This window comes from Aegilops tauschii, chromosome 6 (genome assembly GCF_002575655.3).
Source record: "Aegilops tauschii subsp. strangulata cultivar AL8/78 chromosome 6, Aet v6.0, whole genome shotgun sequence".
Lineage (NCBI taxonomy): Eukaryota > Viridiplantae > Streptophyta > Magnoliopsida > Poales > Poaceae > Aegilops > Aegilops tauschii.
Genome location: NC_053040.3, coordinates 155,066,093 through 155,083,694, shown reverse-complemented (window position 1 = coordinate 155,083,694; position 17,602 = coordinate 155,066,093). Strand labels below are relative to the sequence as shown.

The 17,602-nt window shown below is 47.6% G+C and overlaps 2 protein-coding genes across 3 annotated transcripts; one reads left to right on the top strand and one right to left on the bottom strand.

Moving 5' to 3' along the window:
• The first annotated feature begins 2,512 nt into the window (after positions 1-2,512).
• On the top strand, positions 2,513-8,311 carry LOC109744723 (uncharacterized). Its single transcript, XM_020303868.4, has 7 exons — positions 2,513-3,015; positions 3,394-3,453; positions 3,649-3,897; positions 4,217-4,293; positions 7,355-7,431; positions 7,520-7,652; positions 7,742-8,311. Exons 1-7 carry the CDS (start codon positions 2,607-2,609, stop codon positions 7,895-7,897), a joined length of 1,161 nt encoding a protein of 386 aa, XP_020159457.1. The 5' UTR covers positions 2,513-2,606; the 3' UTR covers positions 7,898-8,311.
• A 912-nt stretch (positions 8,312-9,223) lies between these two features.
• On the bottom strand, positions 9,224-17,249 carry LOC109744721 (leucine-rich repeat receptor protein kinase MSP1-like). 2 transcript variants are annotated; one of them, XM_045229809.2, is made up of 2 exons: positions 17,109-17,249; positions 9,224-13,466 (listed from the first exon to the last, which is right to left on the bottom strand). In XM_045229809.2, the coding sequence occupies exons 1-2, from the start codon at positions 17,118-17,120 to the stop codon at positions 9,591-9,593; spliced, it is 3,888 nt and encodes a 1,295-aa protein (XP_045085744.1). In that variant the 5' UTR covers positions 17,121-17,249; the 3' UTR covers positions 9,224-9,590. The 2 variants fall into 2 exon arrangements, with proteins under 2 accessions (XP_045085744.1, XP_073357335.1); XM_073501234.1 differs by lacking the exon at positions 17,109-17,249 and adding an exon at positions 14,039-14,637.
• Between the last annotated feature and the right edge of the window lie 353 nt (positions 17,250-17,602).

The following is a 17,602-nucleotide window of genomic DNA, read 5'->3' as shown; positions in this document are numbered from 1 at the left end:
AACAGAGTTTGTAAAAGTTTTTCTTTATCACTTTCAGTTTATCAACTGAATTGCTTGAGGACAAGCAAAGGTTTAAGCTTGGGAGAGTTGATACGTCTCCGTCGTATCGACTTTTCCAAACACTTTTGCCCTTGTTTTGGACTCTAACTTGCATGATTTGAATGGAACTAACCCGGACTGACGTTGTTTTCAGCAGAATTGCCATGGTGTTATTTATGTGCACAAACAAAAGTTCTCGGAATGACCTGAAACTCCACGGAACTTATTTTTGGAAAATATTAAAAATACTGGAAGAAGAATCCACGTCAGGGGGCCTCCACCTGTCCACGAGGGTGGGGGGCGCGCCTGCCCCCCTGGGCGCGCCCCCTGCCTCGTGGGCCCCTGACGCTCCACCGACCTCAACTCCAACTCCATATATTCATGTTCGGGGAGAAAAAAATGAGAGAGAAGGATTCATCGCGTTTTACGATACGGAGCCGCCGCCAAGCCCTAAAACCTCTCGGGAGGGCTGATCTGGAGTCTGTTCGGGGCTCCGGAGAGGGGAATCCGTCGCCGTCGTCATCATCAACCTTCCTCCATCACCAATTTCATGATGCTCACCGCCGTGCGTGAGTAATTCCATCGTAGGCTTGCTGGACGGTGATGGGTTGGATGAGATTTATCATGTAATCAAGTTAGTTTTGTTAGGGTTTGATCCCTAGTATCCACTATGTTCTGAGATTGATGTTGCTATGACTTTGCTATGCTTAATGCTTGTCACTAGGGCCCGAGTGCCATGATTTCAGATCTGAACCTATTATGTTTTCATGAATATATGTGAGTTCTTGATCCTAACTTGCAAGTCTATAGTCACCTACTATGTGTTATGATCCGGCAACCCCGAAGTGACAATAATCGGGACCACTCCCGGTGATGACCATAGTTTGAGGAGTTCATGTATTCACTATGTGTTAATGCTTTGGTCCGGTACTATATTAAAAGGAGGCCTTAATATCCCTTAGTTTCCGCTAGGACCCCGCTGCCACGGGAGGGTAGGACAAAAGATGTCATGCAAGTTCTTTTCCATAAGCACGTATGACTATATTTGAAATACATGCCTACATTACATTGATGAATTGGAGCTAGTTCTGTGTCACCCTATGTTATGACTGTTACATGATGAACCGCATCCGGTATAATTCTCCATCACCGATCCAATGCCTACGAGCTTTTCACATATTGTTCTTTGCTTATTTACTTTTCCGTTGCTATTGTTACAATCACTACAAAACCCAAAAATATTACTTTTGCTACCGCTACCGTTACTTCCATACTACTTTGCTACTAAGCACTTTGCTGCAGATACTAAGTTATCCAGGTGTGGTTGAATTGACAACTCAACTGCTAATACTTGAGAATATTCTTTGGCTCCCCTTATGTCGAATCAATAAATTTGGGTTGAATACTCTATCCTCGAAAACTGTTGTGATCCCCTATACTTGTGGGTTATCACACTTTCGACGGCCAAAGAGGAGAAGACATGGAAAACTTTGTGGAAGGTTCCAGGCAAGGTTAGAGTGTTCCTTTGGCGGTTATCGAAACATTCGATCCCCACTAATGATGTCAGGGCTCACCGGCACATGACCAATTCGAGCACGTGCGGCATCTGCAGAGCACCGGATTCGTGGATGCATTCATTGGTCAATTGCACAATATCCAGGTGTACCTGGGCACTAGTTGATGAGGAGATGACACAAAAGATAGCATCCACTACCGAACCGAATGCGAAGCAATGGCTGTTCACGCGCATGGAAACACTGCCGCATGACCTCTTTGTGAAACTTTCAGTCACTCTGTGGCTATATGGGCAGCTAGAAGGAAAGCTATTCACGAGGGCATCTTTCATAGTCTGCATGCCATACAAGGCTTCATCAATCATTATATCGAAGAGCTTGACATAATCAAGGAAGGAGGGCGGACTCCAGTTCGAGCAGCGCTTGTTCCACTCAGTGTACCACCATTAAGACCAAGAGCTCCACCCCCGGGGTTCAGTAATATCCATGTCGACGTGGGAGTCCAACCAGGAAGAAGAGGCTCGGCAGTAGCAGTATGCAGAGACAACGGAGGGAATTATTTGGGAAGCTCGGGATTGGTGATTGACAGTTCACATGATCCGACCATGCTTGAGGTGATCGCATGTCGGGAGGCACTTGCGTTAGCAGCGGAACTGTATCTACAAAATGTCGCTATATCGTCTGACTCACAGCTAGCGGTGAATGCCATAGCCAAAGGATTGAAGGAAAGCTATGGAACTATTATCGACGAAACTAAATTCCAAGCAGCCTTTTTCACTTGTAACTTTTCTTTTGAATGTCGTGCTGTGAATTATGAAGCACATAAGTTAGCGAAGTATGCTCTTAGACTCGATCATGAGGGTCAGGTTTGGTTTGGTCAACCTCATGACCCAACTTGTATCCCACCTTGTGTGGAGTTTGATGAATAAAATTTTGCCTTACCCTAAAAGAAAAATCAGTCATACCGGACAGGCCTGACGAGTGACGACCGGCAGCGGGCGACGCCACGACGGTCACAGCGAAGCAGAGCAACCCACCTCCGCGACCGCACCAATGGCGACCACCTCTTGCTCCTCGCCGCTCACCTCCACCGCGGCCCTCTCCGCCACCCAACAGGCCTCCCCCTCCTCCAAGCGCTTCCTCCCCTTCCCGCCCCGCCCGCCGCGCCCCGGGACTCGCCTCCGCGCGGGCTCACTCAGGGAGTGGAGCGAGTTCGAGGACGCCGTCGAGAGCAAGGACCTCTCCCGCGCGCTCCGCTTCCTGCAGTCCGTGGAGCCCGCGTCTTATCCGGAAGCGGCCACGAATGCGGCTACGCAGGTGGCTCTCCCCCTGTCGCCGGGGCGGGACTGGGAGGTGCTGGACACCTGCATCGACGCAGATGACATGCGGCTCGTCGGCCGGGCGTACCAGTTCCTCTCCGACCGCGGGGTCCTCGCCAACTTCGGCAAGTTCAAGAACATAGGTAAACGGCGATCTCTCGTTAATTGTCCCATTTTTTTTGCGTGATAATTGAATGGGTTTGAGGGCCATTTTATCCAAAATTAATATCCCAGTTGCGAAACTGCCTTCAAATTTGTACTTGGTGTAGAATTCGGTTTGTTAGCTGTTAGCAATGTTCGATGATGTCTGCGGGGTTCATGGTAAAATCCAGCATTCTAGCTTGTATAAGGTAGTTGGCTATGTAGAATGCGAAGCTGTGAACTGATCTGAAAGTGTTTCACTATACCGATTCAGTCAAGGAATGCCCTGAAATTTTGCACCTGGCTTGCTCTGTATTCACAGCAATGCACTGATAGTTTTCATTTAGGTCAAGAGATATTTTATACCCTTTTTGCTGCAGTTCTGGAGGGACCGAGAGAAGTTACGCCGACAATTTTAAAGGAGATGACAGGCCTGGAAGGTGAAAATTGAGGCAATATTCTCTTTCTTTCATCTGTGTTCTTCCTTATTTGAACATTGAAGTGGCATTCTTTTTTAAACTCATACTGCAACACTCCTTGTCTTACCCGTGGATATGTGAAATAGGATAATGCACCAATTTAGGACTTCACCTTCTTATGTAGCCCTTATCTTCTTCATGTTTTACTTTTCTCAGCTGCAAAGCTTGCACCAAAGAAGTGGGGTCTCTCAGGAAATTCTCGTTATGTTCTGGCTACTTTTTTTGGTGGTGCATCTTTTCTACTAACCCAAGGAGTGGATGTACGGCCTAACTTGGCTGCGATATTGGCGTTAGCAACCGGAGATGCGCTTTTTCTTGGCGGTACTTGTGCTGCACAAATCTCGTGTTTCTGGCCTCCATACAAGCGCAGAATCCTTGTACATGAAGCCGGACATCTTCTTACTGGTATTTTTTTCCTTCAATGTCTCACACTGTTTTATGGTCTCAAGTTCCTGTATCGATCCAACCTTGGGATGGTAGATTTTATTTGTTAGTTTTGCAGTCTGTATTTGCACTGTTCAGGATATCGGTAAGGTGACGATAAGGGATAATATAGGCGAATCAGTCAGTTAATTGGCCGATAAACCAGTTAATCAGCTATTCGGTGACCCACCGAGTAGCGATTAACTGACCGATATTTGGAACAATGGCTATTTGTATAGCATCTGACTACTGAGACTAGTTTTTACCCTAACACATCTTACTTTCATGAACTTGTGTCTAGCTTATCTAATGGGCTGCCCCATACGAGGAGTCATCCTGGATCCCTTTGTGGCACTGCGGATGGGCATTCAAGGCCAGGTACCACCTTTACTATTTTTTTATTTATTTTTATTATATGTATGTTGTGCTAGATGTTTTTTATGTTTATTATCTGATGTAGTGTAATTTCTGTCGTTTCAATACATCATCCCGCCTTCTCAAAATTTTGAGTTTAGTTTACTTAGAAGTAACAAATGTTCTACTGCCATCACTAGCAAGTAGTGTGACTGAGTTCAATCTGCCCATGTTCCTGCATACATTATTAGGAAAGTATGCACACGTATTTTGTTTTCAAGTTGGATTTAGATGCAGTTTTAGAAGTCTTTGCTGATCTAGAAGGCTAATACACCTCACCAAGTTGGTATGTAGTAGCCAAGACTAAAGAAATATGTCTTGTAAGAAGTGGCTGAGCTAGCTGGCCTTTGGAGCCTGGGCAAAGCCTAACTGTGGCTATGGTAGTTTTAAAAGAATAGGTCCTTGACCCAGTTCCATTGATCACTAAACCAAATCGGTTCAGGTTTTACATCACCAGTCCATGGGGGAATAGCAGAAGCGTTACCCCAGCAAAACAAAAGTAAATAATAAGTTCAGAGAACGTCTCATACATCTATTAACCGTGTTACAAGGAGACAACAAAAGACATCCACACAACCAGAACCCCAGATCGCACTCAGATGTTGGGGACGACATGAAGCATCATCCCATTCTCCACGAATTTCAGTGAGGTGGCTTCCAGCTGGCGGCCCAGCGCACAAGACAGGCCGTAGTACCTTCCCAGGCTTCAGAATTAGCATGACGCGGCCATGGGAACTCCATCTTCAGAGACTCAGGATGGAACCACTCTGTCTATCTGCTCTCTTGCACCCTCCGAGCACAGGAGCCGTCACTGAAAGAAATGCAGCAATTTTCCCCCAACTCACCGCATTCCAGACAAATATGTGCTGATTAAAGCAAATATGGTTATGAAGCTTCCACAACCCCCATAACGTCATTTGCTACTTTATGGTTGTATATTACTTATCCACAAACAGGCTCCAGCCTCAAAGTAAGTTAGCAATGCCTGGAAGTCCAGTGAAATGAGAGATCACTTTCCAAGCATGCATGCCTCAGCTTCAGAGCAGAGTACACATGATAGATCAGGCACATTCTGTCTTTTATTCAAATTGTCTCTAGTTAGGAGCCTGTCATTAGCCAGTAACCACAGGAAAATGTGGATTTTTGGTGGGACAGCTAGCTTCCAAACAGCAGGAACATGTACAGGCATAACTCCTTAAAGTTGATGATAGTGTAAAATTAACTAGCAGAGTGCATCCCTTTTGATTCAAACTTCCAGATAATAGCATCATCATACTCATTAATCTGAAGCGAATTAGTAATATTTTTTCGAGAAAACGCAAAGGATTTGCGCTTCATTGCATTGAAAAGATGGGGGGATTACAGTCCTCCTAGGAGGCTAGTGTTACAAGGGTCAGGTTCCCCTTCAGTGGACATCCCAGGATGTGGGCAGAACAACCCTGAGCCCATTCTGATCTACACATCTTCTAAAAGTATGAATCACATCAAACTGTTTGTTGAGCCCATTCTGATCTACACATCTTCTAAAAGTATCTTTTATATTGCACCCAATCCCAGATGTCAGGGAAATATTATGCCCATATAACTCCTAGAATTGAATAGCAAGACTTGAGGTGCCAAACCAATGGTCTTCCAAGAACTTCACCTTTTTGATATTTCCAACCTTCCACTGATATCCCATCATACCACCTTTTGCAGCCCATAAGACACCCTCCAAAAGGGAGAGATATCATTGGTAGGACAGGCAAATAAGTTTGGGTCCTGAGTTCTATACTTACAAAACAATTATCTGTTTCTAGAGTTTGTTGTCATTTAAATGGTACTCCCTCCGTCTCATAATGTAGGACGTTTTTTTGACACTAGTGTAGTGTGAAAAAACATCTTACATTATGGGGCGGAGGGAGTATCTTTTAACCCAAGGTCTAGAAGACACACGTTCATATCTGTATCCCTAAACCACCAAATTATTATTTTTCCCGTGTCAACAGATACCAATGGGCTCCAAATTCTTTTTTTCCTGTGTCAACAGATACCAATGGGCTGGATGATATTTATGATGTCCTTCATAATCATCCAGAAGTAGTATGCCATCTGAGAATTTATGAGAGCTATAGCCCATTTAGGGAATTTAATGACACTCATCATGTAAATAGGAATATTTGCTTAGCAGGATAGAATAAGAACTAATTTCTCACTATCAATGACAGATTGCAAGTCCTCCTTTCTAAGTTTGTTATAGTGCTAGGGGACTCCCAAGATACTTCATAGGAAATTCCCCTAATCTGCAACATAAGGTTTGGGCATAAGTTTGGCTTAATCAACATCGATGTTGATAGGCATAAGTTCACACCTGTGACGGATATTTGTTCCAAGCAAGAGAGGATCCGCTTAAGGATCATGGCAGATTTTTTTTTCAAACCAGATATTAAACCATGCCTAGCAGATTTCATCAGCATTCTGGTGAACACTCAGTTACTAGGTTAAATAGTAAAGGAGAGATAGGGTTGACCAACTTCAAAGAAGTTGCTATTGATGTCATTAATTCTAACACCAACAGATCCATTATAGAGCAAGGATTGTATCAGATTCATCCATTTAGCACCAAAGCCTCTCTGGTGCATCATAGAATTAAGAAATTCTCTATTTACTCTATCAGGCCTTCTCATAATCTAGCTTAAACATAGAACTAGATTGCTCGCTGTGTGCTACATCATAAATAATTTCATGTGCATTGATATGGTAGTGAACTTTTGCCCAAAAATTAGTCATCTTCAACCTCAAACACAGCACTGTTTCTACTAAAAAAATAAAATATTGTTTCTAAGGGAGGCCCAGCTGAGCCCGGCCAGCTGCCCAGGGTTGCCAGGAAGTGGCTCCGCCAGTGCCCGTAAGAGTAAGACTATAGGATTAGACTTCCCTGTTTTTCTTTGTGCAGATTGTGGCACAATCTGTCAAAAAAATCCTGAAGGATCTGAGATATGCTTTTCATAGAGATCTCAAGATGTGTAATCTCACACCTCTGCAGGCAGGAACACAGTTCTGGGATGCAAAGATGGAGAAAGAACTTGGTGAGGGTCATCTGTCTAGTACAGCATTTGACAGGTATGTAACCAGGCGTTATGTTTCGATTTCAACACTTGGCGTTGTTGGACATTGTCTCTTCTGTACTGAAGCGAGATCGTAATTGCAGATACTGCATGATTCTGTTTGCTGGAATCGCCGCAGAAGCACTTGTATACGGGGAGGCAGAAGGAGGAGAAAATGACGAGAATTTATTCAGGAGTTTGTGTGTTCTGCTCGATCCTCCGCTTTCTGTCGCACAGGTCCATATTCTTCTTCTGATGTGTCTCTTCTTACCTTTGTCTTAATAAACCAAAACAGTCCATGAGTATCTTTCATTGCTTATTACCAGATGGCAAATAGAGCTCGCTGGTCGGTGATGCAGTCTTACAACCTCCTGAAGTGGCACAAGAAAGCGCATAGAGCTGCCGTCAAAGCACTCGAAAGCGGACATGGTCTCAGCGTCGTCGTTAGGAGGATCGAAGAAGCCATCGCCTCCGACAGATAGCTGGAGATGTTGATATCTTACACGTATTCGTGCCGATAAGGTTTACTTAATGAGAGGTTTCAGCAATGCAAAGAAGTTGACGCACACAAGAAATCTTGCTACTTGCTGAGGCAAGAAGTGGAGTTAAGCTGGGATTGCACGCGCTCTTCAATGAAAGTGTAACCATATAGTATATCTCGTCGATCCATTGATGTGGGTAAAGGAGGAAAAGGATCATCTGATGCATGTGTAGCTAGATGAGCTCCCGTGGAAATTTGCAAGCTGGGAAAAAGCTATGTGCTTGGTGTTGTTGCCAGTATGCCATAAATGTGCACATATATAGGAGATGTAAAGAAGTGATGATGATGAATATTTTTTTGTACGCTTGACAAATATAAACATAGGTAACAATAGATATAGCTTTTTGTTTCAGTGCATTTGACAGCTATCTGGTTGATTGGATGACCTATCGTTGTCTATGGCTTGATTCCATGCTCCAAACATGATATAATCCTCGGATATGCAGAACTCACAACTCTATTAGAAAGTAGAATGACCAACTTTTACAAGAATTTTCAAGTGGATGAGATCGATCAAGTGGTCTTAGTTGGAGATGGGATTGCACGTTTTTATGGATTGAACGAGATTCAAGCAGGAGAAATGGTGGAATAGCGGTGTAAAAGTTTTCTCTTTTGATATAAGCCCACATGCCCACTCTTCTATCCCACCGCTATCAGTGGCCTCGTGATCTCCATGAACAGAGATCACTACTAAAAAGCTATAAATATAAGGACTCGAACCAGAATTTCGCCTCTGCCACTTTCAGTTCATTGTGTGGACAGAAACATTTGCAGAAGGACGCGTCACTCGAAGTCGAAGCTATGAAACAAACGGCCTCCATTTATGTTTGCTCGCTTGCCGATCGAAGCAGCTCTAGACTTCAGACTCAGGGAATAATACAACCTGCCAGTGCAAGGTCACAAAAATAAGTTCTGAATTATACCCCTCAGCTTCAGCATTGTAGTACTTGTTCTTAAAAACAGCATCTCAGCAACTCTAGACCCCTAGGACACACATCCATGCATTTGAGACAAGTGAAAGAAAACATTGCCTATTTGCACGTCCAGTATAATGTCTTGGAGCTGAACTCCCTTTTTTTTTCTTTTTTCTTTTTTGCGAATGGTCTTTTAGACTGGCAGGTTCTAGTATATACAGTATGAAGCAACCAACACACTGCGAATGGAAACGCTCCCAGGCATTGCATCTCCCGAGCTTGCCACACATATGAACTGCCAGATCAAGGAGACGGTGCATATATATCTTGTAACCAGCTAAAAACTCAAAAGAAGAGTCACAACATTATTTGAGGATGCATGTATAGCACTTCAGCAGCACCGTTGCTGCAGTGACTCGTCACATTCTCCAGATAACACTCTGCTGATACAAGCTTACAACGATTGGGCTGTCGCCTTTCAGAAATGAAATGAAAAGAAGAAAGGTTATCTCTCGCAAAAAGGGTTTATCATTGGCCTGCATTATGCCACAGAGTTGTTCCTATAGCATTCGCCGGCTTCCTTCTTGAATGGACGCAATAGCCCTGCGGCGAACATCAAAAAAGGAGAATCTGAAGCTTAATCTGGCGATTTCCAGTTCACACGGTAGCAAAGAGCATGCTGTCTTGTCTGGATCACATGCCCTCCCTGGAGAGAGACTGTCACCACCGGAGGTCCGCTCTGGAGAGTGTCGTCGCCGGAGGCGCGTTTTCCATCATCCGTGTCGCTTTCAGGCCCTTCACCACCTCCAGCATGGTCGGCCTCGCCCACGGGTCGTCGGCGGTGCAGTCCCGGGCGATGGCGAGCACGCGCGCCATCTGCTGCCTGCATGCGCCCGAAGCCGGCAGGAGGCAGGGATCGAACACCTCCTTCTCGCGGCGGCACGCCACCATCCACTGCACCCAGCCGACGAGGCTTCCGCCGCCTTCATCCACCTCCTGCCCCGTCGGCTCCTGCCCGGTCAGCAGCTCTAGCATGACGACGCCAAAGCTGTAGACGTCGCCCCTCGCGGTGCATCGCATCGACAGCCCGTACTCCGGGGGGATGTAGCCGAGCGTGCCGGCAAGGTTGGTGCTGACATGGGTCTCGCACGCGCTGATGATCCTCGCGAGGCCGAAGTCGGAAACCCTCGGCTCCAGGTCCCAGTCCAGCAGGATGTTGCTCGATTTCATGTCCCGGTGGATGATATGGGGCACGAAGCCATGGTGCAGGAACGCCAGGCCCTTGGCAGAGCCGAGGCATATCTTGAGACGGTCCGGCCATCCCAGCGCGTAGGCTGCGTCGGTCCGGTTCTTCCTCAGCCATGCCTCGAGGCACCCGTGCTCCATGTACTCGTAGATCAGGAACCGCTCATCGCCGGAAGCGCAGTAGCCAAGGAGGGGAACAAGGTTAGGGTGTTTCACCTTCCCAATGGTCTCTATCTCAGCTTGGAATTCACGGTTGTCCTGGAGCTGGTGGCCACCGTGCAGCCTCTTGACAGCAACTTGCCGGCCTCCGAAGAGTGCTGCCCTGTAGACAGTGCCAAAGCCGCCGTCGCCTATGATGTGTAGATTACTGAAATTCTCAGTGGCTTTCAAGATATCATCTGCGGCGACCCTCATCAGTGAGTGCTCAAATGTCGCGAGGTTGATACTCAGAGGCTCCCGTGACTTCTTCCCTAGGAGTTTGCTCCTTAAGGTTTCCTCGGAGGTCACCATGGTCTTGCTCGCAGGTACAAGAGCCCATGAGGACCTTCTCTTCAATAGTCTCCGTCTCAAATAAACCCCCAGAAGAACCAATAGAATGATAATGATCGTAATGCCACAGACGATTGCTGCTAGTGAAACTCGATAAGATGGATGGGCCGCCTTGTGATTGATGTTATTAGCAGCACAGTCCGCTAAGTTGTACGTGCCAACAATGTGGTTACCAGAGAAGTTGGCAAACACAAGGTTAAACATATCACATATACCACATGGGATGGTGCCACTGAAATCGTTGCTTGATAAGTCAAGATAGTTCAAAGTGGTAACATTGCAGACAGCTGAAGGCAGGCTCCCGTTGAGGCTATTGCTGTGGATATCAAGAGAGGTCAGCCCTGTGAAGTTGGAGATAGACACATCGAGGCTCCCTGAGAAATGGTTATTGCTTGCATTGAACGTTTTCAGGGCACTCGAGGATCCTTCATCCCCATCGGGACAGGAGAATAGGATTTCTCCAGAGAGGTTGTTGTTACTGACATCCAGACGGCTTAGGTGATGGTTGCAGAGCAAAGACTGGGGTAGATTGCCAGTAAGCGTGTTACCCGACAAGTTCAGCTTATAAATTGCAGGAAGAATGTGGCCTATCTCAGCAGGAATGGATCCATTCAGGCGGTTATTAGACAGAGAAAGGCCCTGAAGTTGTACAGATGGTGCAGACCAAGGAAGCATATGTCCTACTAATGCATTGAAAGACAGGTCAATGGTTGCAAGACCCGTCAGCTCGCCAAGCTCTGCAGGAATAGTTCCATTCAACAAGTTGCCTTGCAGGTATAGTTCCACCACTATAGCACAATCCTTGATCGTTGTTGGGATCTGACCAGTCAACTGGTTGTATGACAGGTCAAGAAGTCGTTGGTGCTGATAAAATCTCAAATCAACGTGAGACGCGCGCGAGAATCCCACACAGATCTCGGAAGGGATAGTGCCTGACAGCTGATTATTAGACAAAGCCAAGCTATTAAGCAGTGTCAAGCGTGATATCTCCCTTGGGATGTGTCCGGTCAAACTGTTATAGCTCAGGTCTAGCGTGACGAGGTTTGTGCAGTTGAAGAGCTCTACCGGGATGTTCCCAGACAACATATTGCAACACAGAGACAATGTTATCAGACCCTTTAGAGTGCCGACCGACCGTGGAATTGGTCCTTCCAAGTAGTTATTGTCAATCCGCAGAATCTTCAAGTGGGAAAGTTCGGCAATGCTCTCAGGGATCATGCCGGTGAGGTTATTATCACTGAGATAGAGTTCCTGAACAGTTGATGACTCCCAGAACTTGTCAGGCAGAGACCCCGTGAAATTGTTCTGGGTGAGATCCAGGCTTACTAGCTGTAGCTCAGCCAAGTATTCTGGTATCTCACCACAGAGCTGGTTAACTTGCAAATTCAGTGTAGTGAGGTTCCTGCATCCTTTGAATGTCTCCTTGATACTCCCTGTCAGATTGTTACTATACAAGTTGAGTGACCGCAGAGAGATAGCTTGACACACCCCGGCAGGGATAGGGCCTGAGAGCAGGTTTTTTCCTGCAGAGAATTCAACCAAATGCTGCAAAGGCAGCAATGGCAGAGGCCCACTGAACATGTTGTTCGCCAACGATATAGACATAATATTCCCCCAGTTTCGAAGCCAATCTGGAATGCGACCCGACAGTCTGTTACCTTCCGCTTTAAAGCTGATAATAGCTTCTAACTCTGCAAGTTCTTCAGGGATAGAGCCAGTAAAATGATTGAAGGACATGTCTATAGCAGTAAGCTTCTTGCAGTTACCAAGTTCTTTCGGTATGGCCCCAGTGAGCCCTGCATGAACTGCTAACAATTTAGTTAGATTGCTCAGTTCACCGACAGATGTTGGGAGTTCAGCAGTGAAGTTGTTCCCTGATATATCAAGAGTCATCAAGCTTTCAAGACCACCGATTGACCGAGGTATGGCACCATTGAACTTGCAGTTGGAGAGTTTAAGCACTTTTAGCCGCTTCAGGTGACCAATCTCTTCTGGAATGCTTCCAGTGAAACCATTGTTCATTAAATTTATAAGTTCCAGGTTTTCCAGTTGACCAATCTCCTCAGGAATTGGCCCAGTCAAACCGTTTGACGACAAAACAAGTCTCCTGAGGTTCACCAATGTGCCTATTCCAGGAAATATTGATCCAGTGAGGCTGTTATTGCTTGCGGCAAGGTATGAGAGCCGGGTCAGATTACTGAAAGCTGCCGGTAACGACCCGCTGAATGTGTTCCTGTTAAGGTTCAGAAACTCCAGGTTCTGCAAGGTTCCCAGCTCTGGAGGAAGGCTTCCAGAGATGGAATTCACGGACATGGATAGCTTAGTGAGGTGCTGAAGCTGACCAATGGCAGGGCTCAGTTGTCCGGAAAGGCAGTTTTTGTCAAGCACCAGTTCTTTAAGCATCTTCAAGTCAAATACTGAAACTGGTAGGGGGCCAGCGAGCTGATTATTGCTCAGGTCTAGGTACTGGAGCTGCCGCAAATTTCCCACAACTTCCGGGAGCTCACCATTGAACTGACATCCACTGACCTTTAACCGAACAAGCAACTGGAATGCCCCGATGCATGACGGAAAAGGGACATAGAGTGGCACATGGGACAGATCTATGGCCACAACCGCGTCTCCCGCACAAGTTATACCTGACCATCTGCATGGAGGAGTTTTTGGATCAAACCAGTCACTGAGAAAGCCTTTCCCTTGAGGAATTGCATTCCTCAGAACAAATAGATTCCTTTTATCAGATTCCGGCGATGCAGATATACGGATAATACAGAGAAGTTGGACCAACAGGTAGAGGCTATCCTGGAAAAGGAGGGGACAATCAAGAGTAAGTATCAGTGCTGAGGTAACAGAGTTTTGAACAATGACAATACATCAAACCAATAAATCTTGCAGGCAAACAAATGAAATAAGGTACTAAAAATATCCCCTCCGTTCCTAAATATAAGCCCTTTTAGAGATTCCAATACCAACTACATACAAAGCAAAATGAGTGAATTTACACTCAAATATGTCTATGTACATCTGAATGTAGTCCTAATTGAAATCTCTAAAAAGGCTTATATTTAGAAACTAAGGGAGTACTTAGCAGAAAAAACTGATCAGGGCATCTTCCATGAGCCAATAGACGATCGTGGATTCAACAAAGCAGAAGGTGATTCAACAAAGCTTAAGCTGGTGTTCTAGATTGGTATATACACATGCTAAATAAGAAATGAGAAATTACTGTGTAAGATTAAGAGTCCCAGGCAAGGGGAATCTGGATACATGCCAATGTAATTCTAAATACCATCGCCAACTTCCAAAGAAATTGCACGTGCAAGATTGCTCTTGTACAAACTTTCCAGATATGGCATGCCATTTGCAACACTTACCTGATGATGCTACTCTGTCAGGGTCAAAAGGTTCATTTTACACTTTACATTTGTAGCGAAATGCCTCCACACACAGCCAATACATCGAACAGGTTGTGGGCGGCGGCGGACAATCCATCACAGCTCTTTCCTTCTCCCTCTTCTCCGGCAATGCTGTCCGGTGCTCTTTCACCTCGCACATGGTCTCACCGGCAATCGTCCAGCACGTCATGACGTTCCTCATCGTCCGTCGTCACCCCCCACCCGTGGTGTTGGCCTCGACGATCCTGGTGATCGCGGAGGCACCAGCGGGGAAAGGGAGCCGCCAGGGACGGGGCGATGACGACGGAGAGGCAGAGGTCGGCGCGCGGCGAATGGGGCGACGGCGGGGACAGATAAGGGCGCGACGGGAAGCACCAGCGTCGCGTTCACTCGCCCTCGGAGCTACAGTGAGTGGCCCCGATCAATCCGCCGGCCAGCGGCGCACGGCCGGGTACTTGCGTTTACGCGGAATGGTTGCGGAATTCTTGACCGGCGAAGCTCACGGTGAGCTATGCCGGCGGGTAGGGGTGGCGGTGGTGGTGGCGGGACTGGAACGCACAAACTTCTATCTTGCCGGCGGCTAGGGGTCACTGCTCCGACCGCATTAAAATCATTTAATTTAATTGCAAAATGGCTTTATATTTTTTGAGCAAATAAAATGACTTTATATTGAAACGACCTCCAGAAGACCCGTACATACGGAAAATTCACTCGCTGAGGATGTGTCACTGCTGCCATTAGACTGATGTCTGGTTCTACAAATGACTTTATATTTAAGTTTATTTTAGTCACATCCTCATTACTCCTACTTTTTTAGAGTACGACACGGCGTATCATATTTTTATAGAAGGTAGAAAAAAATTACAAAAGACTACCTCTCGCTGCAAAGAGCAAGTGTAGCTTACACCCGGGTCAATCCAAAGATCAACCACCACACACATTACAACACAACGCAAGGAGTCTGCCCTAAGCAAAACAACAAAGCCGCGTCTAAACCAACACCGGTCACCTCAAAGAGCAACAACTACAACCGGACCTCCCTTGCCGATGCACCAACCATCCTAGAATGCATAAAAGGAGATGACGAGTGGATGTCGGGATTCGAACAGACCCAAGCAAGTTATCGTCTTTGACTCACCGGCAACGGCGTGCATTGCGCCGATGAAGATCTACTTGAACTAGCGGCAAGCATCGAAGAGCCGCCACACAAAACCTCCAAACCATGTCTCCCCACACGAGACTCTCGACAGTCACGACATCAAAGACACCGCTATCGCCGATCCGAAAAGGGGCTTTCGCTCGGAGACAACAACTCAAGCAAGAGGGGGGAAATGCCGGCACACCTCCGCGACGCCTCCAAGGAGGGAAACGACACCTACAGGCGCCGTCGCCGCTAGCACCGGCCGAAGATGGGCAAGATTTTCATCCGTAATGTCGCGCACGTCCAACCACCCCCACCGTATTGAGGCCACTGTCCATGTTGGGTTACTCCGCCACCACCGCAGCACCTCGCCAATGTGATCAGAACGCCGTGGAATACCGACACACCGCGCAGCCTCCGGAAGACAGCTCACCTTCCACCTCTGGCACGACCAAGACCCCGCAGCACCGGAACAAATCTCGACCTCATGCAACACCCAACCCACCAACTCCTGGCAGGCAGAAGCGTAGCGGTTGCGGACTGGAGCCCCAGATCAGGCAGCAACGAGCCCTAGATCCGGGCCAAGCCCTCTCCTTTAGCACCTGCGCCAGCAGCACCAGGAGGCCACCGCCGCTCGTCCAAACACCGCAGCGAGGTCTGGCCGTTGCTCGTGCGCAACACCTGGCCGAGCATCGCTGTGCCTCTCCATGTCCGAGCGGCATCGCCTCCGCCCTCACCCATGCCAGCGCCACCTAGACGACACCCCACACCTGTGCTCCTCCACTATGCTCCACGTCGTGCCCGCGCTCCTCGCTGTGCTCCGTCGTGCCTACGCTCCTCATTATGCCCCACACGCGCACCTTGTTGTGCTCCGCCACACCAGAAGAACTCACCCGCGTGGCCCGCTTGGTGCCCTCCCCCGCGCGAGGGAGGCCCGTGGGGCGCCGACCATGCTCACCGTCTTTGTGGGCAGGGCGCCGCCACCGCTGCCGTCGGCGGCGGCAAGGGGATCTCATGGAGGCGGGGGCTTCTCGGCGCTAGGGTTGGCGCCTCCAGAGCCGCCCGCGCAAGCGGCCCGAGAGGGGAAAGTGGATCGAACTGGATTTTTGTTAGAAATAAACAAATAGGATTGTCACCCTGGAAGGCATGGGGAGCCCCCTCTGCCATGAACCCCATGAAACTGTCAATCACCTGATCTATCGGTGCATGTTTGCTACGTGGTTCTAGAACCCGCTTGGGATTGTTGTTCTTGAAAAAGCGCCGAAGTGCGAAATCTCCACCTCATGGACGTGTCAACCGCTGTCAGCCCCGACACTACCAATGCCTTCGCCATCTTGTGTTGTTGGCAATTCTAGAAGCACCACAATGGGGTGGTCTTGGGGTTTAGAGGCCTCACACCCTCTCTCTCCCTCTGCTTTTGAAGGCATGCCGGGATGATGCTACTCTTGGCACTCACATCTTTCGACTGCTATCATCCTGAACCAGCCGGCCGGATTGCTCGCGTTCCGACGACCCCCCCCCCCCCCCCGCTGCCTTTGATTTCTCTTTTTTCTTTTTTGGTGATTCCGTTAAACATTTGAGACCTGCCTCCTTTTGGAAATATATTCAGGTGGGAAATTCCCGGATCCCCCCCTCTCCCTCGGCTTTGATTATTTTCTTACAAAAATAGAAAAGAAAAGCAAAACTGAAACAGAAAAGTTTGATCGAATTGTTTATCGCTCACGAGCAACTAATTGGCATCACGGTTAACCGGACAAAACTCTCGAATATCAACACGTAGAGCCAAGCCAAGAGTGCACATGCCCCTTTCTCTCTCTCAAATAATAATAATAATAAGGGTGCACATGCATATGCAATTAATCTACTTGAGACAAGGATCTTAATTCTTAAACCGAGTAGAGTATGTACCTTCCAAAGCATGACTCTGTGCTTGACCAATTCTCGCGAGCCGTGACAACAACTCAACTGTTTGAGCAACGAGAAGTAGGAACGACCGACCTCCTCCACACCACTTCAGCTTTACCCAACGGCGTTGATTGACGGCGGCGAGGGAGAGGACGGGGAAGGAAGGAGCGCCAGAGGCAACGGATGGGAGCGTCGCCCGTGTCGCCCTTCGGGAAGAGGGGGGGGGGGGGCAGAGGAATCCGAAGAATGTGCTTCCTATCCTCTGCCGTCTATTCTTTCATCTTCACCACTACAACCAGAGCAAGCCCAACTACACCAGATCTGGGTGCCGCCGGAGCAGGCCAGAGCCTCCCGCCGCTAAATCCCTTGCTGCCCATACGACCAAGAGGTGCAGCCACCACCGCCACCACGGAGCATGTCGGAAAGACAACTGTGTAGCAGACCACTGGATTGCTTGCCTCGGTACCCCTCTGATTTCTCTTTTTTTTTGTGATTCC